Below are 22,813 nucleotides of genomic sequence, written 5' to 3' on the forward strand. Positions count from 1 at the left end.
ATCTCTCTGCTAAACTGGCTAAATAAGCTGTGGGATCAGGGGGCCTTGGCAGCACTCAGACACACACGCTGGAATTTACTGTATCGCAGGTAATGAATTTCGCTGTGCTGACATTCATCATAGGACTGCTGTGAGAGAGAGCTGCTCACAGGAGAGAAGTCTCTCTCGCTCTCTCTCTCCCTGTCCCCCCTCCCTCTCTCACTTTCTCTCTGTCCCCCCTCTCTTTCTTTCACTCTCTCTCTGTCCCCCCTCCCTCTCTCACTTTCTCTCTCTTTCTCTCTTCCCCCCTCCCTCTCTCACTTTCTCTTTCCCTCTGTCCCCCCTCCCTCTCACTTTCACTCTCTCTCTGTCCCCCCTCACTCTCACTTTCACTCTCTCTCCCCCCCCCTCCCTCTCTCACTTTCTCTTTCTCTCTGTCCCCCCTCCGTCTCTCTTTCACTCTCGCTCTCTCCCCCCACCCTCTCTCATTTTCTCTTTCTCCCTGTCCCCCTCTCGCTCTCTCACTTACTCAATTCAGTTTCAAATTCACTTTCTCTCTCTCCCTATCTCTCTCTCTCTTTCTCTTTCACATACACTCCCAACAGACACACACTCGTTAACTTGCACACCCGTACAGAGGTACACACTTGCACACAGACACACACTCAGTCATACACTTCAGTCCAGACACACAGAGCACCAAGACAGACCCCCCCCCCCCCCCGATATGTGTACATGCATTCCAGTGAGCGTATATGATTGTGTGTGCACGTGTGGGCGTGAGAGAGCGCACGCTCTAGTGAGTCTGTTTCACCTTGTACCACGGTGTAGGACGCCTCCACGGACGACAGGTTGGTGATAACGGTGACGTCGTCGTCCCTGTTGGAGCTCTCGATGTCGATGTTGATGGAGCGCTCGATCTCCCGGTGCAGGCTGGTGACCGTGCCCGTCGGGTAGGTGACGTTGGTCAGCCGGCCTTCGCTGTCGTACCTGCGGGGGGGGGGGAGGGGAGAGGCGCGACAGTGACCACCCTCTGCGGGGACACCACGTCCATGTCACAGCGAGCCTCTGACGAGGTCACCTGAGTCACAGAGCGCCCTTGGGAAGGCCAGAGCTCCCGGTTGACTTGATCGAAAGGGAAAACTGAGGCCGGGACACAGAATGGGGCTCGGCTTCCCCTGCTAAGAGGAGCGAGAGCATTTTCGGATGGTGGACGGACCTGTCACAGGCTCACAGACTGTTCACCCATCACAGGCAGCAGACTCTGGGGAGTGCAGTCTCTGCTGGGCTTTCTGAGGCCTGTCAGATCGGAGAACATTGCTCGCCTCGGGGGAGGCTTTGAGAGAGCACAGCAGTGAGGGACAGGCATTAGATGGAGCAGCTTTCCTCTAAACATGGAGAACAGGCCAGCGTTTCAGGAGATTTCATCATCGTATTCAATGCGACAAGTTTATTTTGAAGAGCGGGGACATTGCGGCTGCACACGCACACACACATATTCAGTACACACACACATACCCACTGTCAATGACACACACACACACACACACACACAACGACACATACAGACATAAACACAAACACACACTCACAAAACATAAACTCACACACATAGATATGCATAAACACACACACATACACACACACACACACACACACACACACACACAAATGCTCAGACACACACAAAGCTCTGCAGGGCAATGCTGTCAGCGTTAATCGCTCAGCAGAAAAGTCACCCAAGCACACAGACACAAGTGCCGTCTCTCTCTCTCTCTCTCTCTCTCTCTCTCTCTCTCACACACACTTACTCGTAGAAGGTGGTCCAGCCGGTCTCGTCGGCCTTGGTGGCCAGCAGGCCCGTGTTGCCGTTGTAGCCCATGAGCGCCACCTCCTGGTTGAGCGCGGAGACTGAGCGCAGGCTGCCCGCCGCGTCCAGCCCCAGCGTCACCACCTGGTTGTCGGGCAGCAGGACGAGGCGCAGCAGCCCCGCCCCGCCCGGCCCCGCCCCCTCCCGCCGCACGCGCAGGGTGTTGTTGCAGTTGTCGGTGACGGCGGCCAGCTCGCCGTCGGCGCCGTAGGAGAAGTTGTAGAGGGGCTCGCCCGTCACCAGGCTGACGGTCTGCACGTGCCGGCCCTCCCCGCTGAACACGTACAGCTCCTGCTCCTGGGGCGAGGCCACCTCGAACTGGCCCGTCGCCGAGGGGCCCGGCCGGTTGCCGCGCACCGCCCGGATGCGGATGTTGTTGAGGTCGGCGATGAAGAGCGTGCCGTCGGGCGAGACGGCCAGCGAGATGGGCGAGTTGAGGCTGGCGTCGGTGGCGTAGCCCTCGTCGCCGGCGAAGCAGTTGCAGTTGACGTCGTTCTTGCAGTCGCACTCGGAGGCGGCGCCCGCCAGCAGGGAGATCTCGCCGCTGGTGCTCACCTGCCGCACGCGGTTGATCTTCTTCTCGTCCGTCTCGGCGATGTACAGCACGCCCGTGTGCGAGATGGCGATGGCCGTGGCGCTCTCCAGCGCCGAGTGGATGGCCAGCTTGCTCAGGGAGTAGTCGATGCCGGGCACCTGGCAGTGCATGGGCCGCCCAGCGATGATGCTCACCTGGTGGTTCTCCGTGATCCGAAGGATGACGTTGTTCTCCAGAACGTACAGAGAGTTGTCCATGGGGTTTACCGCCAGGTCAGTGGGCCACTCCAAACGAACCTGAATGCGGAAGCCACAAAGCCACCATCACGTACATGTTTAAGGTTGTATGGCAATATTTTAATGTTGTGTGCCCTTTGACAGCACTTTGCCGTCGAAGGGCACACAACATAATGAATGTAACGTGAATGAAATGCAATGTAGGGTGTACTTTGCCATCAAAGGGTGTACAACATAATGAATGTAGCGTGAATGAAATGCAATGTAGGGTGTACTTAGGGTACGCTATACATTACATTTCATTACATTATTGCCTTATCCAGAGCAACTTACATAGGTTACAGTTTCACATGTTATCTGTTTATACAACTGGACACTTACTGAGGCAATTCTGGGTTAAGTGCCTTGCCCGAGCGTACAGCAGCAGGGCCCCGGCAGGGAATCGAACCTGCAACCTTTCAGGTTACAAGCCCTGTGGCTTACCACTATGCTATACTGCTGCCCTCTGTGGCAGTGTTTCTCACAGGGGCACTACATTTTAAGGATTCCACTAATATTTTAGTTTGTGCAGCTTGCCAAGCCCTGTTGAATGCATCACTGTGAGTTTCTCTGTGTAAGCGTGTCTGCAAAATGATGAAATATAAATGTTAATATGCATCACATTCGATAATCAACCGGGGGTGCTTTGCTGCTGGTGGATTACTTGATGTGTGATTTGATTTGACTCTTGAGAGGGATGCTTTTGAGGGGGAATAGGAGGACCAATACAGAAAGACAGGGTAAACTGTCCCCTGTGTTTGCTTCTGGATCCGGTTCTGCTGTGATCATGTGACTTGGAGGTGCTGGTGGATATCCCAGCATGCCGTGGGCCTGACCTGGCTGACATCCATGCTGGCATCGCAGCTGAGTGGTCGTACAGCGGTGAGGTCGTTGGCCCCGAGCAGGGTGGAGATGATGCCGTTCTGGTCCACCTTGCGGATCATGGTGGCGTCCACGAAGTACATGAGCCCGTTCTTGTCCACGGCGATCCCTGCGGTTAGGGAGGGGAGAGTGAGCTGCAAAAAACATTCAGATCTGCGGCAGTCGACTCCTCCGCTTCACGTACAGAGAGAAATAACGATTTCGCCACATTCGCGCTTTGTGTAGCACTCCATGAGAACAGTGATAAATTCCTCAGGAACGAAATGTGTGAACCTCTGGTGCTCTCTTTCTCTGCCAATCGCAGCTCTGCATCTGGTCCGTGACTCAGCCAATCAGGTGCCATTTCACAAAGCAAACAAACTGCAATAATGTTCTCTGCGGAAACGCGTGGGCACGCACGGCTGCAAAGGCGCTCTGTAGGCAAGCGCTGTGAAAACGAGGCCCACACGTCTGGGAAGGCACCCTTAGGCAGGCGGGGAAGAAGAGACGAACTCCGAGGGAGACGGCCAACTCCACACAAACCGGAGCGGCTTCATCTCTCCCTCACTTTGTAAACCCTTCAGAAACTCTGGAATCGGTTCTCCGTCGTCTGACACCCGGGTGCCTTCTTGCGGAGGAGATAATGAATGTGACAGCGTGACATTTTTGACAGTTTGGTGTCAGAACTCTCGTCTTGTTTTCCAGGCCAGGACTCAAAATCAGTGGGCTAATTAAACTTTTTTCTGTCTGTTATGCCTTTTTTCCCCTCCTTCCCCCCTGGTTCTGCCCTGCTTTCATTCTGTGTGTTTCCCACTACGCCACACATTATTTTATACATAGAACAGTTTAAAAAACAACAGATATTTCCAACACAATAACTGATCATTTGATATCATGCCTGAGCTCAGAGAATTCTCCCGAGGAATTGTGGGTAACTGTGTAGAAGATCTAAGCAGGAAGTCACAGTGACTCAACCTCAGGGCAGGTGACACCTCAGGTGTTTTTTCAGGTCAGCGTGTGCGGCAGGTGAAGAGGGTTGTACCGTACCAGTGTGAAACCTGTCTCTGTTACGAGACGGGAGAAGTGACAGGAACAGGGGGTTGGAGGGGGGCGATATCCGTGTCCTCTCGTTCCCAGCTCTAATCAACTCAGACACGCTACCTTCTGAGGGTTGGGCATAGTACTTACCGTCTCGTCCCAACGAGGGACAAGAACCAGGAAAAGTGTAACTGAGACAAGAGAGTCTTCGATTCCCAGCAGCAAGCCGGCGATTTAATTAACAGCTGATGGGTTGAATGTTCTCTTTGATTGTGGAAGCTGTTAGTGGAGAACATTCTTTAACCCTTCTGAGGTGTTACCTGTGTTACAGAGAGGTGATGCTGATTGAGGTGGGACCTACAGGTGGGGTCCTGACCTGATAGAAGACGTCTGTGCCACCAGGGTGTATCTGGGGAACTCAGTGGTAGAATGTGCGAATGGGTGACACGAGACCAAATATTACAGGGTGAGCCGAAAAGGTAAACCCTACCCTGGCCCTCCCCTGCATCCACTCTTGCCCCCCTCTCACGTCCCCTGTTCCCCCACCTTTTGGGCTCATGAGGGTGGCCTCCACGGCTTTGCCCCCGTCCCCGCAGCGCTCGTCGAAGGGCAGGCACTGCTCGCCCGTCCCGGCCACCACCTCGGCGTTGTCGGCCAGCAGCCGGCCCCCGGTCAGCGAGCGCACACGGTAGATCCGGCGGGAGTTTGTGTCGGAGATGTACAGCGCCCCGGACACCGGGTCCACCGCCAGGAAGTACTTGTGCGTCGGGTTGTTGCTGTGACAGACAGACGGGAGACAGTAATTAAGCGACTAGCAAATGCATTCGTGTTTAGAACTATCCCTCGATCCAGCGACTATTGGGGGATTTTAATATCTCCTGAGTCTACAGCGTGTCTTCTGAAAATTTTTCTGAAATTGTCTGACGACACGGATGAGATGGGACACCTCGTCTTCGCTAACGGACTTACTGCAGTGGAAAGTGTAATGACACTCACTTCTCATGAATCTTTTATCTGTTCAGAAGTGACACAATATTTTCACATTCTATGGGATTGGAATATTCAGCGGTGAAGAGAAAGAAGCAAGCAGCCAAGGCAGACTCTACGCTGACAGACAAGTAAGGCCCAAGTGTTAAACACTGATGATTAAGAAATGCAGAAACAAGCAACAGGAAATGTGGTGACGGCACAAGACAACGAGTGTCTCACACATCTTACCTGTGTCTAAAGTCTTTGTTTCTAGAAGGGAAAAGAAACAGAAATAAACAGTCAGTGTCAGTGATAACAGAGAGTCAGACAGACAGAGAGACAGGCTCTGAGACGGCCCATTACGGGTGCACTGTGGGCTGTGCTTTACATATCACAGCCAAGCGGCCCCGTCTCGCCGAGCGGGCGGAAGTAACTGTGCTTCGGGGCAGAACTGCCACTGTGTGGACAGATGGAGAGGAGAACAGTGTGACAGAAACCAGATCTTTCATCTCAGACACGTCCCCCACAGGGTGACAGAGACACCATCAAAGCACAGTCTGTCACTGTTACCCAGAGAGGTCTGTTCTCGCTCCTTAATAGGAACCCGGGAAACCTCCTCTCACTCTTTAATAGGACCCCAGGATATCTCCTCCTTGTACGCCCCCCCTCCTCCCCCTCCTGCCTCTAACCTGAGCTCCAGGATGCCGGTGGTGTTGAGAGAGGGGTACACCCTGCGCACGAAGTTGAGGTCCCCCACGTAGAGGCTGCCGTCGATGCCGGCCGCCAGGGCCACCGGGGCCAGCAGCTTGTTCCCGTCCGCCAGGCCGTTGCAGCTCGGGCAGGAGATGCTCCGGCGACGGCCGTTTCCCATGATGCTCGAGATGACGGGCGGCTGCTGGGACAGGAAGAGGTTCTCCCCGCTGCCCTTGTGAAGGATGCCTTTTCGGACGGAGAAACAGAGGTACCTCAGCATCCCGACCCCACCGCACGGTCCTCTTCATATTAACAATACTGCCGCTCGCGCTCACGCTCAGACGGCCCTGAAATCACCGTCTGATTAAACGGTACACGGCTGCAAAGCTTAATTAAATGCTTTGAAGTCCCAGCTCTCGTTTATTTCCACTTTAGAAAAGGAAAAGGGGAGACGTGGAAGAGACGGGGGAGACCGCAATCCCCACAGCCCTGTTCACCGACTCCAGGCCCATCAGGCACTGCCTGGAGCCAGTTCCCTCTGCTTACAGCGTTTCAGTCAACCAGCAGAAAGCCAGGGCCCCGGGACACAGCGCTCCGGCCAATGAGCGAGGGGAGGCGGAGCGCCGGAGAGCAGGGACAGGCCAGTGATTTGCATGTTGATTTAGGATGCTTGCTGCTCACGAGGGACTGACCCAGTGGGTAGACCATTAGGATAGAAGTGAACGTGCCGATGTAAGAGTGGCACTGAAGGCAGTTGTTTACTGCGGGTGCAGAGAGGGCACAGTCTCTTCCACGTTCCTGACCTGTGACCGCGACACAGCGATGGGTGCTTACACGCTGCTGCTAGTGATACAGTGAAAGTGATCTGACTTTAAAGTGCAGCTCAGCTCTCATGCCCTGCCCCATCTCTCTCACGGGGGCTGCGAGCCACTCTGAGGGGGCAGGTCCGTCTGGGGATCAGCGGTGTGACGTTGCGGTGACATTGCAATAACGTACCGCTGCGGATGTTGAGGATGTGGTGCTTGTCCAGGGACCAGCCTCCCAGGTTGGCGGGGTCGAGCTCGTACCCCTGCAGCACGGCCGTCCTCTTCTCCCACAGAATGAGACTCGGGCATGTCTCATACTCGTACCCCACGGACACTGGCACCAAGAGGGGGAGAGAGGAGGCGTGTCAGACACACAGGCACACATCAACATGAACCATCCACATGCTGGCATACAGACATAACTAATCACACACTCTTGTAGGCATACATACATAACTAACCACACATTCTCACTGGCATAGAAACAGAACTGGGAGGCAGTGTAGCATAGTGGTAAGGAGTAGGACTTGTAACCAAAAGGTTGCCGGTTTGATTCCCCTTGGGCAAGGTATTTAACCCATAAATGGCTCTGGTTAAGAGCATCTGCAAAATACCAGTAACGTAGTGTAATAACTAACCACACAATCATATTGGCATACAGACATATCATACACTTGAACTAGCAAACAAACAAAACCAAACACAGACAAGACATACACACGCGGTACACAGACATATACTAAAACAACAAACCATACAACAAAGAGACAGAGGGCTAGTAACTATTTTTTGCGATAGCTATATGCTAATTCTTTGCTCATTTGTCACACTTTCCAGTGATAATCAATACCCTGGGCTTTTGGGCGGCATAAAGTGAACAACTGTGTAATTATTGTGATAGCAGCTTTGATGAAGTCGTCATCCTCACCGCAGCGATAATTGCTTCCGACTGCATCCGCATCAAGGCGGGACTGCAGCCACAGTTAGCGGCTACAAACTTGCTGGTTCTGGGGCTAGCGCACACCTGGGGCCAGGTGACTGCTAACACCTACAAAACACCTTACCGTGTGAAATCAATTAAACACATGGTAATTGGGGATGAGGAGAAGAAGAGGAATAAAAAAAAAAAAAAAACACTTGTTCATTTTAATTAAGGGCCATCCTGAGGCCCGGGGGGGGTCCAGAGCAGCTGCCGTGTGACAGGCATTTGAGTGACAGCTCTCTTCACAGGACCATTGTGTACGTGTCACGGCCTCCGCATGACAGGGGTGGCATCGCTGAGGCTGCACTACTGAGCACCAGCACGGAATTTACATAAATACATATTCAGAAGGGGGGGGTGCGTTTGCAGTGGGACTGTGGTGGAGGCACGGGCGAGGTGGCGTTTGCGCGCGCACGCAAACCGACACAACTGTGTCTTCAACAGCTTTTCACCTCCGGTAACAGGCCCTGCATTAGACCCGCTCCCTCCAGGCGCTCCACCGAGGGGTGCTGTCACCCCAAACCCTCTCCGGAAACACCCGCGCCGCTGCCGCCGTGCAAACAGGCGCTCCCCGACCCCTCCGGCCGGGCGGGAGGCTTCTAATGTGACTGCAGCTGCAGATGCGGACTCACCGCGCCGCGAAAGGCAACGCCGCTGCAGGCCTCGCTAATTGAAAAACGCACGCGCTCATTATGCTCTCCGTGCTTAGCAGGCGAGGCACAGTTTAGCGGGTTTAAATGAGCTCTGCCCCAAATATTCTCTTCCATCCAGGGTGCCTGGCTGTTCAGACGTTGTGAAAACCACATTGTCTTCTCTTTGGTTAGAATGGAAGTTGTCACAGGACAGAGACGTTACATCACGTTATTGTCATTTAGCAGACTCTCTTATCCCGAGCAACTTACATAGGTACGTAATTTTACAAATTATTCACTTACATAGCCACATATTTAAGCAGTTTTGGGTTAAGTACTTTGCCCAATGGTACAATGGGAGTGCCCCAGAACCGGCAACCATTTGGTTACGAACTCTGCTCATTACCACTATCTCACACTGCTTAGAGAGAGTCCCAGTGCCCCACCCCGACCCCTTCCACTAACCGACAGCCTCCGACAGCCCGTAGACCCTCTGGCCGTAGGCGTCGGTCTTGTCCCAGATGAAGGTGTAGGCCAGGTTGGGAGAGGAGTGGAACCACTTCTGGAAGAGGTGTCCCTCCACGGCCACCATCAGGTGCACCTTGATGAGACTGAGGGGCACCACGGCCTGCGTCATGGTGATCTTCAGCAGGGCGCGGTACCCCTGCGTGCGGGAGCTCAGGTAGCGCAGCTTCAGGCTGGTGCCCGGGATCTCGATCTGCTCGTGGAGGACCTGGAGGGAGCGGGAGGTGGGGGGGAGACAGAGGAGAGACAGAGGGGGGGAGACAGTGAGGCGGTGAAGGAGAGAAGGGGGACAGAGAGAGAGAAGAAGGAGGGAATAAGAGAGGTGAGAGAAGGCAGAGAAAAGAGGGGGGGGGAGAAACATTGAGAAATGGCAGACAGCAACATGGGGTTGATTGACATAGGTAGGGAAAGGAAGAGACAAGGAAAAAGGGGTAAGGATGAGAAAAGAAGACACGTAAACCTGTATATAAAGAGAACAGTACCATTACATGACACCGCTAAACGAGAATTTAACCCAGCGCCTCGTTTTCCTTCCCGCTCTTGCTAAAAAGCTCTGGTGACAGCCTCTCTTGACAAACATTCATGGCCAGAATGAAAAAAAAAATGTATTGGCTGCGAATGATTTGCTTGTACAATGATTCTTACACAAATTCTTCGAGACTAAAATCATGACCAATTGATTCACGACCAAGTAACGGTCTTACTGCCAATGAACATTCATAAACACCACTTTTTGCCAGAACACTAGCGGGCAGAGCTTCAGATGAATTGTGTAATGAGTCTGAGACGTTATGGCAGTCGCAGCTTCTGAGATGGCAGCGCAGGCATCGATGAGCGGCAAAGGGTGCTGCGAGTGGAGCGCTGACCTCCTGACCTCTTGACCACCCCCCCCGACCCCGGGCCGGCCTACCTGCGTCTCTGGGATGATGGGCTTCTCCCCGGGCTGGGAGCTGAAGAAGGAGGAGAGGGGCGAGGCCACCACCACGGGGTCGGGCCGCACGAAGCCGCTGAGGTCGCAGCCCGGGATGGTGTTCTCCTCCGTCTTCAGCACCAGCGTGTCCATGGCGTAGAAGCTGTTCCAGGGCAGCCACACCGTGCGCTCCTGGCTCAGGAAGGGGGCCCGCTCGAAGTGCAGCGTCAGGGAGGCCCCCCCATTCGCTATGAGGTCAAACCTGGCAGAGACAAGAGACAGAGAAAGAGGGGGTAGGTGAGAGGGAGAGAATTCATAACCAAAGTATTTAATCAATATACATGTCCACTGGTTTGGATTAGCAGTTGTTATTTGGTCCTTTTTTCTTTCCGTATGATATGCTTTGGCAATAATTACACAATGTATTTAATGCCAGTAAAGGACATTTGAGAGAGCAAGCAAGATCGAGAGAGAGACAGAGAAAGAGAGATATGAGCTCCATAAGCCCTACGGTGTTCCTTTCTTCTGATTAGCCTGTAACCTGATTTAAAATTATACAGTGTTTAATATATTCTATCTAACGTGAAATGCAAACGTAATCACAGTAAAGGATAATTTCTATTAATAACAGTTTATAATACTGTAAGGACGGGCCACGCGGGCTCACTTACGTGCCATCCTGCCGTGTTAGGGTGTAGCCGTAGTGGGGGTACTTCACAAAAGACACGTTAACCCCCACCAGAGGGGTCCCGTCCGTTGTCAGAACCTGCCCTCGGATCAGAGACGCCAAGCTGCAGAGACAGTCAGCCAATCAGTCAGGCAATCGATCCGTCAGGCAGCTAATCGATCGATCAGTCAGTCAGCGAATCAATCAATCAGCCAGTCAGTTAATCAATCAGTGAGTCAGTCTGTATATCAATCAATACGTCAGTGAGTCAATCAATCAAGATTTACAAATTTGAGATGTATCTACTTTTGAATGAAAACCATGAATCAACCTATCAAAAACAATGTCGTTCCTATGTCTCCATCAATAAAAACTGCCACTAGGTCTTCTTAATCTGTTGTGAGTTGAACAGGAAAATCAATGGCACGTAACAGATTCACGGGCTGCCTGTGTGTTTGGGTGGGGGGCTCAGAACGAGCCGTTGAAGTGGCAGGTGCGCTACCTGGCGTTAAAGGGGTTCTCAGCTGGGATGATGTGGGTGCTGTCCCTGCCCACCAGCATCTTCACCCTCTCGTAGAAGGACCTCACTTTCTGGGCGGGCGATTGGCTCTGCTGGATGATCTGCAGCGGGTCACGTGACCCGCGGCACAGCGGATTGTTCTGGCAGGGGCTCTGGATGCAGCAGTCCGGGTCCATGCAGTCCGTCAGTCCGTCTGCAGGAGGAGCCAGACGCACACACGCTCAGGCTCTCATCACCTTCCTCCTCCTCCTCCTCCTCCTCCTCCTCCCCCTCCCTCCTCGCTCATCTAAACTGGGGCAGACGCTAGTCTGCATGCAGCTCGGGATTCCTTAGACATTTATCTGCACATCTGTTTTTTTATCTGACGGGACCATGCGCGTCGGTTTTGTATCCTAATCACGACACACTGCAACCACCGCACTCAACTAATGAACCTGAAACAATGTAAAAAATCAATACCATGCAAAGCCTCTTTCATAGATAACCTGATTACTGATCGTCTTTCACAAGTGCTGAGTCGAACTTGAGTTCTCTCCTGTACAGAGGGATTTCGCCCTTAATCGCAAACTTACTAAGCCCGCATCAAAGAGACAGCATTCTGGCCCTGAGGGTTCTCGTGTTCGTCTCTGACTGCCCATCCACACACACACACACACACACACACACATTCATGTGAGAGCATGCACACACATGCATGCTTGCATACTTGCACGCACACACGAAGGCTCTTGAACTCCCACTGCAGCAAGTCAAAACAAGCAATAAAGCAGGCTTTCTGTGTGTGCCCGAAACTTTGATCTCTTTCCGGCGTGACGTTCCGGCGGTCCTGAGGGGCCCGTGGCAATGTCACTCCCCGCCTGAAGGCCACTGCGGCCCTCCCTCCCACCCCCCCCGCTCGCTGTCCCAAATCCGCGCGGGCCGTTGAGATGAGACAGCGCGGTCTGACTCACTCTCTCCTCCACCCCCCTTTCTGGAGGTGTCTCGAGTCCCTGCTCACCTCCCTCGTTGTCCTTGTTGTCTGCGCAGGAGGTCTCCATGGCGACGCTGCAGCCCGGACCCCTCCAGCCTGTCTGGCACTCACAGTGCCAGCTGTTCTGACCCAGAGTGCACTGGCCGTTCCCGTTGCACAGGTTAGGACATCCGTCTGAGCGGGGCAAAGACAGGGGAGGCGGAGAGAGGAAAGAAACAGAGGAAAGGTTTTTTGTGTGAGATGAAAAGCAGAAAGGTGGAGTAGAGTGATAAAATTACATAAATGTTCCTCCACAGAGAGTGTAATCAAGTACTACTGTAATAATAATAGCCATTATTAGCCAGGTCTAGCCACTGCTGGTATTTACAACTTTCTTCAACAGTAGGACTGCCGTTAATGCACACACACACACACACACACACACACACACACACACCCCTGGCATGCACCTGCAAACAGCTGCTGCTCAAGGACACCTCAGAGTACCCTATTTAAAAAAAGCTCTGGAAGAACACTTGGTTGTCCACACACAGTGCCGACCTGCTTGGTGCCATCTAATGGACCGGCGGGCCGTACATCCAGCTAAGTACTTTCCATGGATTTCATGAAAGTCGATTTCATCGAGTTTCTTTGGAGGACTTAAAAATTCATTTCGAGCTTCAGATGCATTGCAAATGATCGTAGAGTAAAGTATTTATCATTCTTTTCAGAGAAAAACCCCAGTTCTAACCCCTCTCGGGCAGCGTCCATCACTCAACAGAACGATTTGATTTCTCTGAAGTAACCTCCGCATTCACTCTCAACACCAAACCCGTACTGCTCGATGGCAGACAAAAGGTCTGTGCAGCGATTGATAAATGGATTTTTTCTTTCTAAATTTATTCAAAGCAAGACATATTTGATAAGAGCATATATACAAGTTCCCAGATGGTTAATTTGCTGTGGATAATTTGATTCTGATGGCCCGAGTGTAATGTTCTCTCATTTGAGAATGTGATTAGGGGAGTCTGGAGACTGCAGATGAAATTAGGAGCCTAAGAGAGAAAGAGGGGGTCGACAGGAGAGCCATTTCCCACGTCGCGTAATGCCGCCTTATTTCTGTAACTATATAAAGAATAAACTAACTTTCTACTGTAAACTTCAAAAATAAAAAATACCCAATCACACATTGGCCTCAATTAATACAATTATTATTTTTTTTGGGGGGGGGGGGGGGGGGGGCTAATTAGAAAGTTTCCTCAACTAATCGTGAAACTTACAAATGAATAAATACAGTAGGCAGAAGACTCATATTCTGTTTGCTTCCGTCTCCAATAATTTAGCACCCAGGATACTTTGAAAAAAGACATTTCATAGCTTTGGAGTGATTTGAGATGAACAAAAAAAAGCTGCAAATTATAACCCCCTTTTTAACTTTCTTCTTGAGTAAAATCCATCATATTTTACATGCATGTGTAATATTCCCTTTTAGTAAATGCGTGGACTGCGTAATCAATACAAAAATACATGTCCCGTGTTATGCACGTGAATTTGGGGCCTTTGAGTTCGAGCTCCTCTCCATGTTCCTCCCAAGGGCACGCTGTCATCGGTGCGGGGGGGGGGGGTATGTGTTGGGAGATGAGGGCACATTAGTGCACTGCTGCATTGGGTACATCAGTCTTAAAGTCTGGGGACCATAGAAAGTCTCCACTGGGAGAGTGCTCTCACAGAGGTGCTGGCAGCACGGGTTCGAAGGACCCCTTCATTTCTAATAGCGGGGAGCGTAGCGCTCTCGATAGCTCCCCAGCTACGCTCCCCAGCACAACTAAAGAGGAGTGAGCAGGCTCCTCGCCTCAGTCCCCCGGCCCTCTGCTCCGCAGGTCCCTCCCCGGTGAACGCTGTCCTTAATTAATCCTATCTTCATCGTCTGGGGGATTCTGGAATGTCACATTAACAGGCAAGCCTGCATTGATTCTCACACAATATTGAACTAAGAAAAAAAGGCAATTAGCAATGATTGCCTTTTAAAAGGAGTTGCCATTTTAAGCAGCCAAATACTTATGAAGCTCTTGGACAGCAAAATCCATAGCGCACATTGATCGCTCTACTCGGGCAGGGCCACACGAGCCTCCTTTTTAATGCTAAAGGCCAGTCGATTCTCTTCATACTAACTAGAATAAAGTGGGATTTCAGAAACTATTAAATCAACTCTCGGGAGTAATGCTGCTTTGACTCGCATATAATCCTCCTAACACTCAAGGAGAAATAGCTTTGGGTCACGGGTCGACAGACAGGGCCCGCTCCAGATCCACAGTTTCACCGAGCCGAGAGAAGACCCAGAAGAGGGGCACGCTCTGAGTTTTCACTCAACTTCAGTGGAATCAGCCATTTAAACAGCTGCTAAACCTGGTAATAAAGAGAAGCAGTGAAGGTCAGGAAGGAGGAGATTCAGAATGGGGGTTCAGGAGAGACAGGCGGTGACTAATAGCAGGGGAGAGACAGAGAGAGGGACAGGGACGGGGAGCGAGTGGGTAAGTGTGAGAGTCAGAGAGGGTGGAGATGAGGGTGAGCGAGAGTAGGAGAGAAGGTGAGAGGGAAAGCGAGTGGAGGAGAGCGAGAGAGAGAACGAGTGCGACAGAAGGAGAGAGAGTGAGTGAGTAGGTAAGAGTGACAGAAGAGTGAGAGAGTGGGAGAGTATGACAGGGAAGAGGGACAAGCATTAGGTTGAGAGAGACATCATGAAGGCTCAAGGGAGTCTGTGAGAGTGTCAAAGAGTAAGGAAGAGAGAGAGTGATAGTGAGGAGATGACTGAGGATGAGGGAGAGGTAGAGAACTTCAAGGTCATTCTCCTCTCTGTAGCGCACTCTCTCCTTTGAGACTCACAAAATATAAGATTTCTAATTCTGTTTAAGAACCGGCTTTAAATAGGATATATGATGTAAAGGTCTCCCTAAACAATAGCGCAAAGGCACCTTGCCATCATAATGATTCATTTGTGCCATTCTAACATTGTCATATTTCTTTAGATTTGAGGTTTGTTTTAGACACCAGGAGACAAAACGATGAATTGTAAAAATGTCCAGATTCATACAGATACCACTATTGGTTGATAACCAGCCAATCACATATCAATCTGTCACATGTCTGCTGTAGCGAGTGGTGGAGGAAACCTAAGGCTGCATGACTCTGTCAAGATATACTTAAGGGTACAGATATGGCACTCCATACTCAGAGGGTTATGGGATATATCAGGGAATCAGAAATGCGATTCATACAGAAATCTATGGCACCTTTGGGAGTTCACATTTTCCCCTTTTAATTCAAGAAATGCACAATATTGAAATACCACAACCATCTGCCCTGTGTTTTTGTCAAAACAAGGGGTTTTTGACAGCATAAAATGCTCAACTCAGTGTTAATGTGGCTTCTGCTAAGTGCAATGTTCCTTAAGAGCTCATGAATTATTCACTCAAAGGTGTAAACCGACAGCATGAACAGGCAAGTGGTACATGACATTACAGTAGTCTGAGAAGCTGGGTCAAAAACAGTTTAAGTACGTCTGCTAGCATTTCAGCTGTGAGAGCTCACAACCTAAATACATAACTAGCATTGCAAAACACAGCTTGACTTCAAGCAATAACCTATAATGTCATGAGCACTATCTCCAGAATGCAATGATGTAGTGCTCTGTGAAAGCACTGGTGTTTACATGTCATTTTCAGTTTCAATGTGTAAAAAAGTTCCTTACAATCACCAGGACCAATATACTGCATATTAAAATGTGGAAATCCTTGTTGTTGAGATGGACAGGCTTCTGATCTCTGCCATAGAGCCAAAATTCTGGGAAGAATGTTCAGCCAAAAGGGGGTGTTTTTCATATATATTCTGCTGTGTATTTAATCATGCCTTCACAAAGTCAGTTCTCTAGTTGGTCTGCCAACAACACAGGAAAAGGTGGCATCTTTTGGCAAAGAAACAGCAGATGGTAATGAGCATCTCTGATCTATCTTTCTTCAGTTTCACATCAAATTAAAATGCAAAAATCTGGGATGGGAAAGCCGGATCATTCCTTATACTTCACTAAACACATTTACAGGGAGGACAGAGCATTTTAATTCTTTTGGTCAAGGAACTAACAGGTCAGGATTGCAAGAGCAGTTTCTGATGCCTGCTATTGGTTCAACGATGGGATTGCACCATTTTATTTCATATGCTATTTTGGCTGTCCCAGGGAATGAAAGGACAGAAATGATTCCACCAGAGCGCCTCGCCGAATAATGCCCCTCATCACAGAGAAAATGCCCCTCATCGCAGAGAAAAGGTCCGGCGTGCTATTAGAAATCTGCAATATCACATTCCAGTGTGGTGTGCGGCTGGGCATGCGAAACCATGAAGGTATCAAATCGTTTAACCAACCACGCTATGCGCTGCTGCCAAATGTGATTTCTGAACGTGGAAAATGCAGGCACTGCGCTGGACAGACTCAGGGGAGCGTTTTCCTACATGCCCTTATGCTACTTGCGCTGACATTTTGCTGACATTTTGCCAGGGTTCCGATGAATTAAAAATGACATCCTGCTTTTCCCTTAACCTTGTTGTAATACAGACATTATTTAAATCCCACATCCTACACACAACAGCTAGCAGTCCAATTAGTGAACAGGGCAATTTATATCAGTAATAGTTTTAAGAACTCTTCTCAAAACTCACAAAATGTTATACGCCGCATCTCCTACGTTTGCTAACCGTGTGAGCTGGGGATGGAAGTGATGCCTAGTTTCGGGGGAAAGAGGAGAAATTAATCTTTCGCTCCTCTTCACTTAATGATTCACTCTTAATGAGTTCAGATGGGTCTGCGATGAAAGGTTCACGTTGCCTTCCGCACACAGCTGTGCGCCACGGCACATCGCGCTCCTCTATTTTAGGGAGGCCCCTGACAACGGCAAACTATTAAAATGAGCCGTTATTAAAACTCCTTTAATCTAGCCTGCGGTCCTGTGGGATGGAATAATGGCGTTCCGCAGGAAGTGATGCATGGCGGCTCCGAGGCGAGCCCTGCCGTGTCCTCACGGTGAACCTTGGATTCACCGCGCTCGCTCCTCCCCGACCTAACGGCGCACCCAACGGTACAGGGCGTCCTACGCCCCGGCGCCGACTGCTCAACACACAGAATCCCAACACTCACCTCTCAACTACCCTGTTAAGAGGATTAAAGGACATCTTTCGGACTGGCACGTAAGGAATTTGGTGTCATTAGATTCCGTGTGAGAAAAAAGCATAACTGAGGCTATGTCCTTGTGATGGAGCTTTAGACCAAGCTTACCAAGCCTTTCGATATCCACCTGTAGCAGCACACACGGGCAGTGGGAGTCACTCATACAGTAAGGGAGTGTCAGGGCTCCGCCCCCTTAAGCCGCGGTGTTTTTGTTTTTTCCCCATACCTGTGTTTTTGTTTCCCCTGTGTTCCAGCCCCGCCCCGCTCCCTGCCTGGTCTACGCCCACTTGATCCCCTCATTACCGGCACCTGCCTGCCTGCTCACCTGCATCCCATTGCCTCGTTACCCCTGCCCTATATCTTCCCTGCGTGTCTCTGTCTTGTTGCTAGTTCGTTTCAGTGAGTTCTTCCTGTCTCGTCCCCGCTTTAGTTCACTTGAGTCGTTTGCTGTTGCTGTTGCCGTTTCTTGCCTGATTCCCCGACTTCGTTTCTGCCTGCCGACTTGGATCTGTTTGACGCCATTCGCCTGCCTGGTTCCCGACTCTGCCCGCCCCGACTTCCGATCCTGGATCTGCCCCCGGACTGCTTCCCCGTGTTTTTGAACCCTGCCTGTCCCAGTACTACGAACTGCCTGCTGATTGAGATTAAACGCTTGGTTCCGTTTACCCGGTGGTCCGTGTTTGTGTCCCGATCTCCGATCCTGACAGGGAGGGCGCATTGTGCGCTGCGCAGATGCCAATGCAGATTCTGCACAAATTCAATTATCTTTATAGATCACGGATTGGCTAATAGAGCAGGCATAGTAAATGGGATGAGCCATCCAGCTTACTTAAAGATTAGCGAAACTAAGTGGCGTCACTCTCCAACACAACAGCAAAGACAGCCTCCTGCAGATGCACAGATGCACCCCAATCAGCGAGGAGCCCAGTCACTGGTGCAGTATGCGTCTTGTTGCTGTGAAACTAAGCGGCCCAGTCATTAATGTTCATCCTGTAGCCGGGCACAGCGAAGCCAGTGAGGGGACAAGCCATTAGATTTCATCTTATCGCTCAGCTTGTGTAGCCAAGCTGGTGGAGGGCCCGCTCGTATCTGACTTGTAGCTGTACGCATATAGCCAGCGAGGCACCTCCTCTACAACGCCTCAAGCAGAAGTACACATGCTATAATGGCTGCTGTACGTGCTCAGAACATTAGTCCCTGAACTGCTGGCTGGTGACTTGTATAGATTGTGGAGGGTTCTACTCCTGGCACTGACCGCTCCACCATTTAGATATGCAATATTCGCTGGCACATTCTTGTATCCTTAAGCTGGTAAATATCAGACCCTACTTTGGGCCCAGGACCTGGCAGTGAACCGAGGGATGGGGGTGTGGGGGGGGGACGTCAGTTTTAACCAGCAGCGCTCAAGCTGTCGATGGGTGCAACCCTTTAATGAGTCACCACCTCATCCCCCCATCTCCACTCTGCCCCTCAGGGCGGAGCATGTGCAGGAAGAGAGGGAGTGGACAATCACCATGGCAACAGTAACCCCAGGACACCGCCGTCGTCAGCATAATTACGATCATCATTATTCCATCATGACAACCAAACACAAATATTGCTCTACCATCTGTACACACCGCAGAGCCTATTTGACAAAATAAAATCTACAGATAAGCCACACTTTGTTTACTCTCCACTAGTGCCCGAACTAAAAGACTACTAGCTAAACTAAAATGCAGGACATGGAGTGAAGACAGATACAATACCTTTGCCAATCTCATCCCCATAGTCTGCATTGAAACAAAACACACAGATGTTGAAGGGATATGTTCATGAGGAAGCAGATGGGGTGTAAATGAATTGATGACTGTGGAAAGCTGGGTCTGAGACATGTTAAATAACAGATATGGCACACAGGGGAGCAGATCCGCTCCACACACGGCGCTGATAAGTTACACTCGCTCCTGCTTTTGAGGGAGAGCGAAAAGAGATTAAAACTGGAGGCGGTGAAACTTTTCCCTTTATCACTTAATCAGAAAAAGGTACAAGAATAAAGCACAGGATTTTCAAAGCACAGATAAAGAGGAATGAGGTGAGGCAAAGTGTCTGCTGTCCCAGAGCAGAGGGTAGGAAATGACCTGACCGTTTTATGCACATGACGGTGAGCTAAGGGTTAATGGCTCTATCCTGAGTGGGTCAGTGCAGGTGGAGATGCAGCTTCTCTCTCTGAATACTATGGTCCTCTCAATCTCAGCTAAACAATGCTGTTCATCCATCCCCTTGTTCTTCCACATGCCCACAACTTCCCTGCCCACATATATGGGATTAATAGTGTATAACAAGCAAGACTGTTATTATTATCTGCTTCTGTGAAAGGGTTGACTGTCTATCCTCTCTCATCCGCACTCCTCCTCTTTCCCCAACTCTTTTCCCTTCCTCCGCCTTTCCCTCCTCCATCCTCTCACTGTTCTCTCGCCTTCCCCGCTCTCCTCTGCTCTCTCTTCCAGCTTCTCTCCCTCAGTAATTTCTCCAATCCTCACTCTGTGCATAAAACCTCCATGCTTTTTTTACATCCCCAATGTACACGCTCTCCCCCAGAGAGGGCCAGGAAGGAACTCAGACTACACCACTGAGCCTTCTGACAGTGCCATGGATCCAGCTCTGAACCAGCTCTTCCCTGTTCTTTATACATGCGATCATTTAAATCAGAAACAGGGAATTTCATCGTCTACTCAATATAAGCACAGATCAGCGCTTACGTATCTACACTACAGTCTGTGTGCATGTTTTCAGGCACCGCGAGTGCAGACTGTCCCTCCAGGCCCCTCCCTGCGGGCGGGTCAAAGTTCACAGCAGGTACGTTGAGTATAAAAGGTAAGTGCCTGGGTCGTGGCTGGGCGTGTGCCTACCGATGGTGCAGTGCTCCCCGTTCCAGCCCTGCTGGCACTCGCACTTGCCGTCCTTACAGGTGCCGTGCTTCACGCAGAGCGGGTTGCAGACGCGCTGGTCACACGCCGCGCCCGTCCAGCCCTCCTCGCAGCGGCAGGCCCCGCCCATGCACACGCCGTGGGTGCCGCAGTCCACCGAGCACACCTCTGCAGAGAGACAGGCGCGCGCACGCACACACACACGCGCACGCACGCACCGACCCACACACACACACACACACGCACCGACCCACACACAAACACACACGCACCGACCCACAGACACACACACGCACCGACCCACACACACACACACGCACCGACCCACACACACACACACACACACGCACCGACCCACACACACACACACACACACGCACCGACCCACACACACACACAAACGCACCGACCCACAGACACACGCACGCACCGACCCACACACACACACACACACACACACACGCACCGACACACACACACACACACACGCACCGACCCACAGACACACACACACACACGCACCGACCCACAGACACACACACACACACACACACACACACACAAACCCACAGACACACCCAAACACACATGAACACACACAAACATGCACACACACACACACACACACGCACACACATGCACCGACCCACACGCACCAATCCACACACGCACCGACCCACATGCACACGCACACACACACACACATACATACACATACACACACACACACAAACCCACAGACACGCACAAACACGCATGCACACACACACACACACACACACACACACACCAACCCACATACACACACACACAAGCACACCAACCCACATACACACACACGCACATACACACAAACCCACAAACCCACAGACACACACAAACACACATGAACACACACACGCACGCAACAACCCACACACACACACACACACACATATAGAGAAACACACACACAGCATCATCAGAAAAATGGCACTTTTAGCCGAGAAGTAGCAGTGAAGCTCAGCACAGTCCTGTCAGGGGGGGGTGGCAGTGAAGGCTGCACTCTCTGTCTCAGCTAGGGGTGAATCCGGGATGAGCACCCCTAAAAGCTGCCTTCCTAAGGACCGTCTAAGTGCTGAGATTAGTATTCCTGTGCGCCCTCCGCTCAGCCAGACTGGCAGCATTGTGAAGGCCCTTCCTCTCCACAGGTAAACAGGCCGGTCTGTCCGTCAGGAGTCAGAGCTGCACCCTGCCCCGAGAAGGCTGCCGCTGCCTGAGCGCAGGGCTGTCAGCGGGAGTGCAGTCAGCCTGACTGCGGGAGCCATATTCACGCCTTTTAATCCGACTATTCCTCTCACTACCTACGTGCGTGTGTGTGCGAATTTGTGGATGGGTGTGTGTGTGCGTGTATGAGAGTGCGTGCGGACAGGTGTGTGTGAGTGTGTGAATGTGTGTGTGTGTGTCCATGTGTGAGCAATTTAAACAGAAAAACAGAAAACAGGAAAACAGCGGGAAGAAGATAAAGAGCACAGAGGCAGGGGAAAAGCGAGAAGGAGGGTGAGGAGGAGGAGGAGAGAGGTGTCAGAGAGTGTGAGGAAGAGAGAGGAGGAAGAGAAGAGGAAAAAAGAATACAGGGAGGTAAAAAAAAGAGGAGAAAAAAAGAAACAGACAGGGGGACAGAGCGAGGGGGGGGGGGGGGGGGGGGGGGGAGGCGACACTGACCCACTGAGCAGTCGGGGCCCATCCAGTTGGGGTCGCAGCTGCACACGCCCGTGTCGGGGATGAAGGCGCCGTGCCCGTGGCACTGGTCCGGGCACTGGGCCCGCGGGAGCTCGCAGTGCGGCCCGCCCCAGCCCGCCTTGCAGTGGCACTCCCCGTTCACGCAGATGCCGTTGTTGGAGCAGGTGGGGTCCAGGCAGTCCACTGGCACACGGAGAAGGACAGAAGGACAGAGGCAGCCGTCACCACACTGTCACCCTCCCCACACTGACACGCCTGTTCATCAAACCCTTTTAATGCGCGCGTGTGTACCGGTGTTCTGTATGAAAGCAGGGTATGCCCTGCTCAGGGAATTCACTGTTTACTTCTACAGCTCAGCTCGGAGCCCTACGGTAACTTAAAGGATCAACTGCTGGCTTAAACGAGTGCAGATCACCATATGCTTGAGGAAATATGTATTCTACCATAAGGAGACAACTCTTACAGAAGTCCATATATGCATTCGTAATGCACAAGCACACGGCAAAGAGCTTCTGCTAATTAAAGAAACAGCCTTGAAACATTCCATTTCTTGAGAGCTGCAGAGCTGTGATTTGTAACACTAATAACACTCGTTTTACAAGTCAAGGTCATCGAAAGGAGTGTTTTTTTTTTTGTGGCTTTAGGATGTGCAGAAACTCGTGCTCGAGGGGGGAAAGCGTCTTCAGGTTCTGGTCTAGGATGAGCGTAACCACCCCCATTCTCATCCTGAAAGCAACGATCACACTGATCCTGGAT

The 22,813-nt window shown here is 51.3% G+C and overlaps 1 protein-coding gene across 1 annotated transcript in view; it reads right to left on the minus strand.

The window, feature by feature from the left end:
- The window catches only part of tenm2 (teneurin transmembrane protein 2), a 210,205-nt gene that overhangs the window by 8,156 nt on the left and 179,236 nt on the right, over positions 1-22,813 (minus strand). The window contains exons 11-24 of the mRNA XM_036547720.1: positions 22,040-22,240; positions 20,318-20,503; positions 12,260-12,406; positions 11,245-11,455; positions 10,747-10,866; positions 10,076-10,337; positions 9,106-9,373; positions 7,217-7,360; positions 6,217-6,466; positions 5,777-5,797; positions 5,105-5,334; positions 3,496-3,650; positions 1,791-2,680; positions 794-969 (exon numbers count right to left, since the gene is read on the minus strand). Of these exons, the coding sequence (XP_036403613.1) occupies positions 794-969; positions 1,791-2,680; positions 3,496-3,650; positions 5,105-5,334; positions 5,777-5,797; positions 6,217-6,466; positions 7,217-7,360; positions 9,106-9,373; positions 10,076-10,337; positions 10,747-10,866; positions 11,245-11,455; positions 12,260-12,406; positions 20,318-20,503; positions 22,040-22,240 (3,261 nt within the window). The remainder of the gene's footprint in view (positions 1-793; positions 970-1,790; positions 2,681-3,495; positions 3,651-5,104; positions 5,335-5,776; positions 5,798-6,216; positions 6,467-7,216; positions 7,361-9,105; positions 9,374-10,075; positions 10,338-10,746; positions 10,867-11,244; positions 11,456-12,259; positions 12,407-20,317; positions 20,504-22,039; positions 22,241-22,813) is intronic.

Source organism: Megalops cyprinoides, chromosome 16 (assembly GCF_013368585.1).
Source record: "Megalops cyprinoides isolate fMegCyp1 chromosome 16, fMegCyp1.pri, whole genome shotgun sequence".
Classification (NCBI taxonomy): domain Eukaryota; kingdom Metazoa; phylum Chordata; class Actinopteri; order Elopiformes; family Megalopidae; genus Megalops; species Megalops cyprinoides.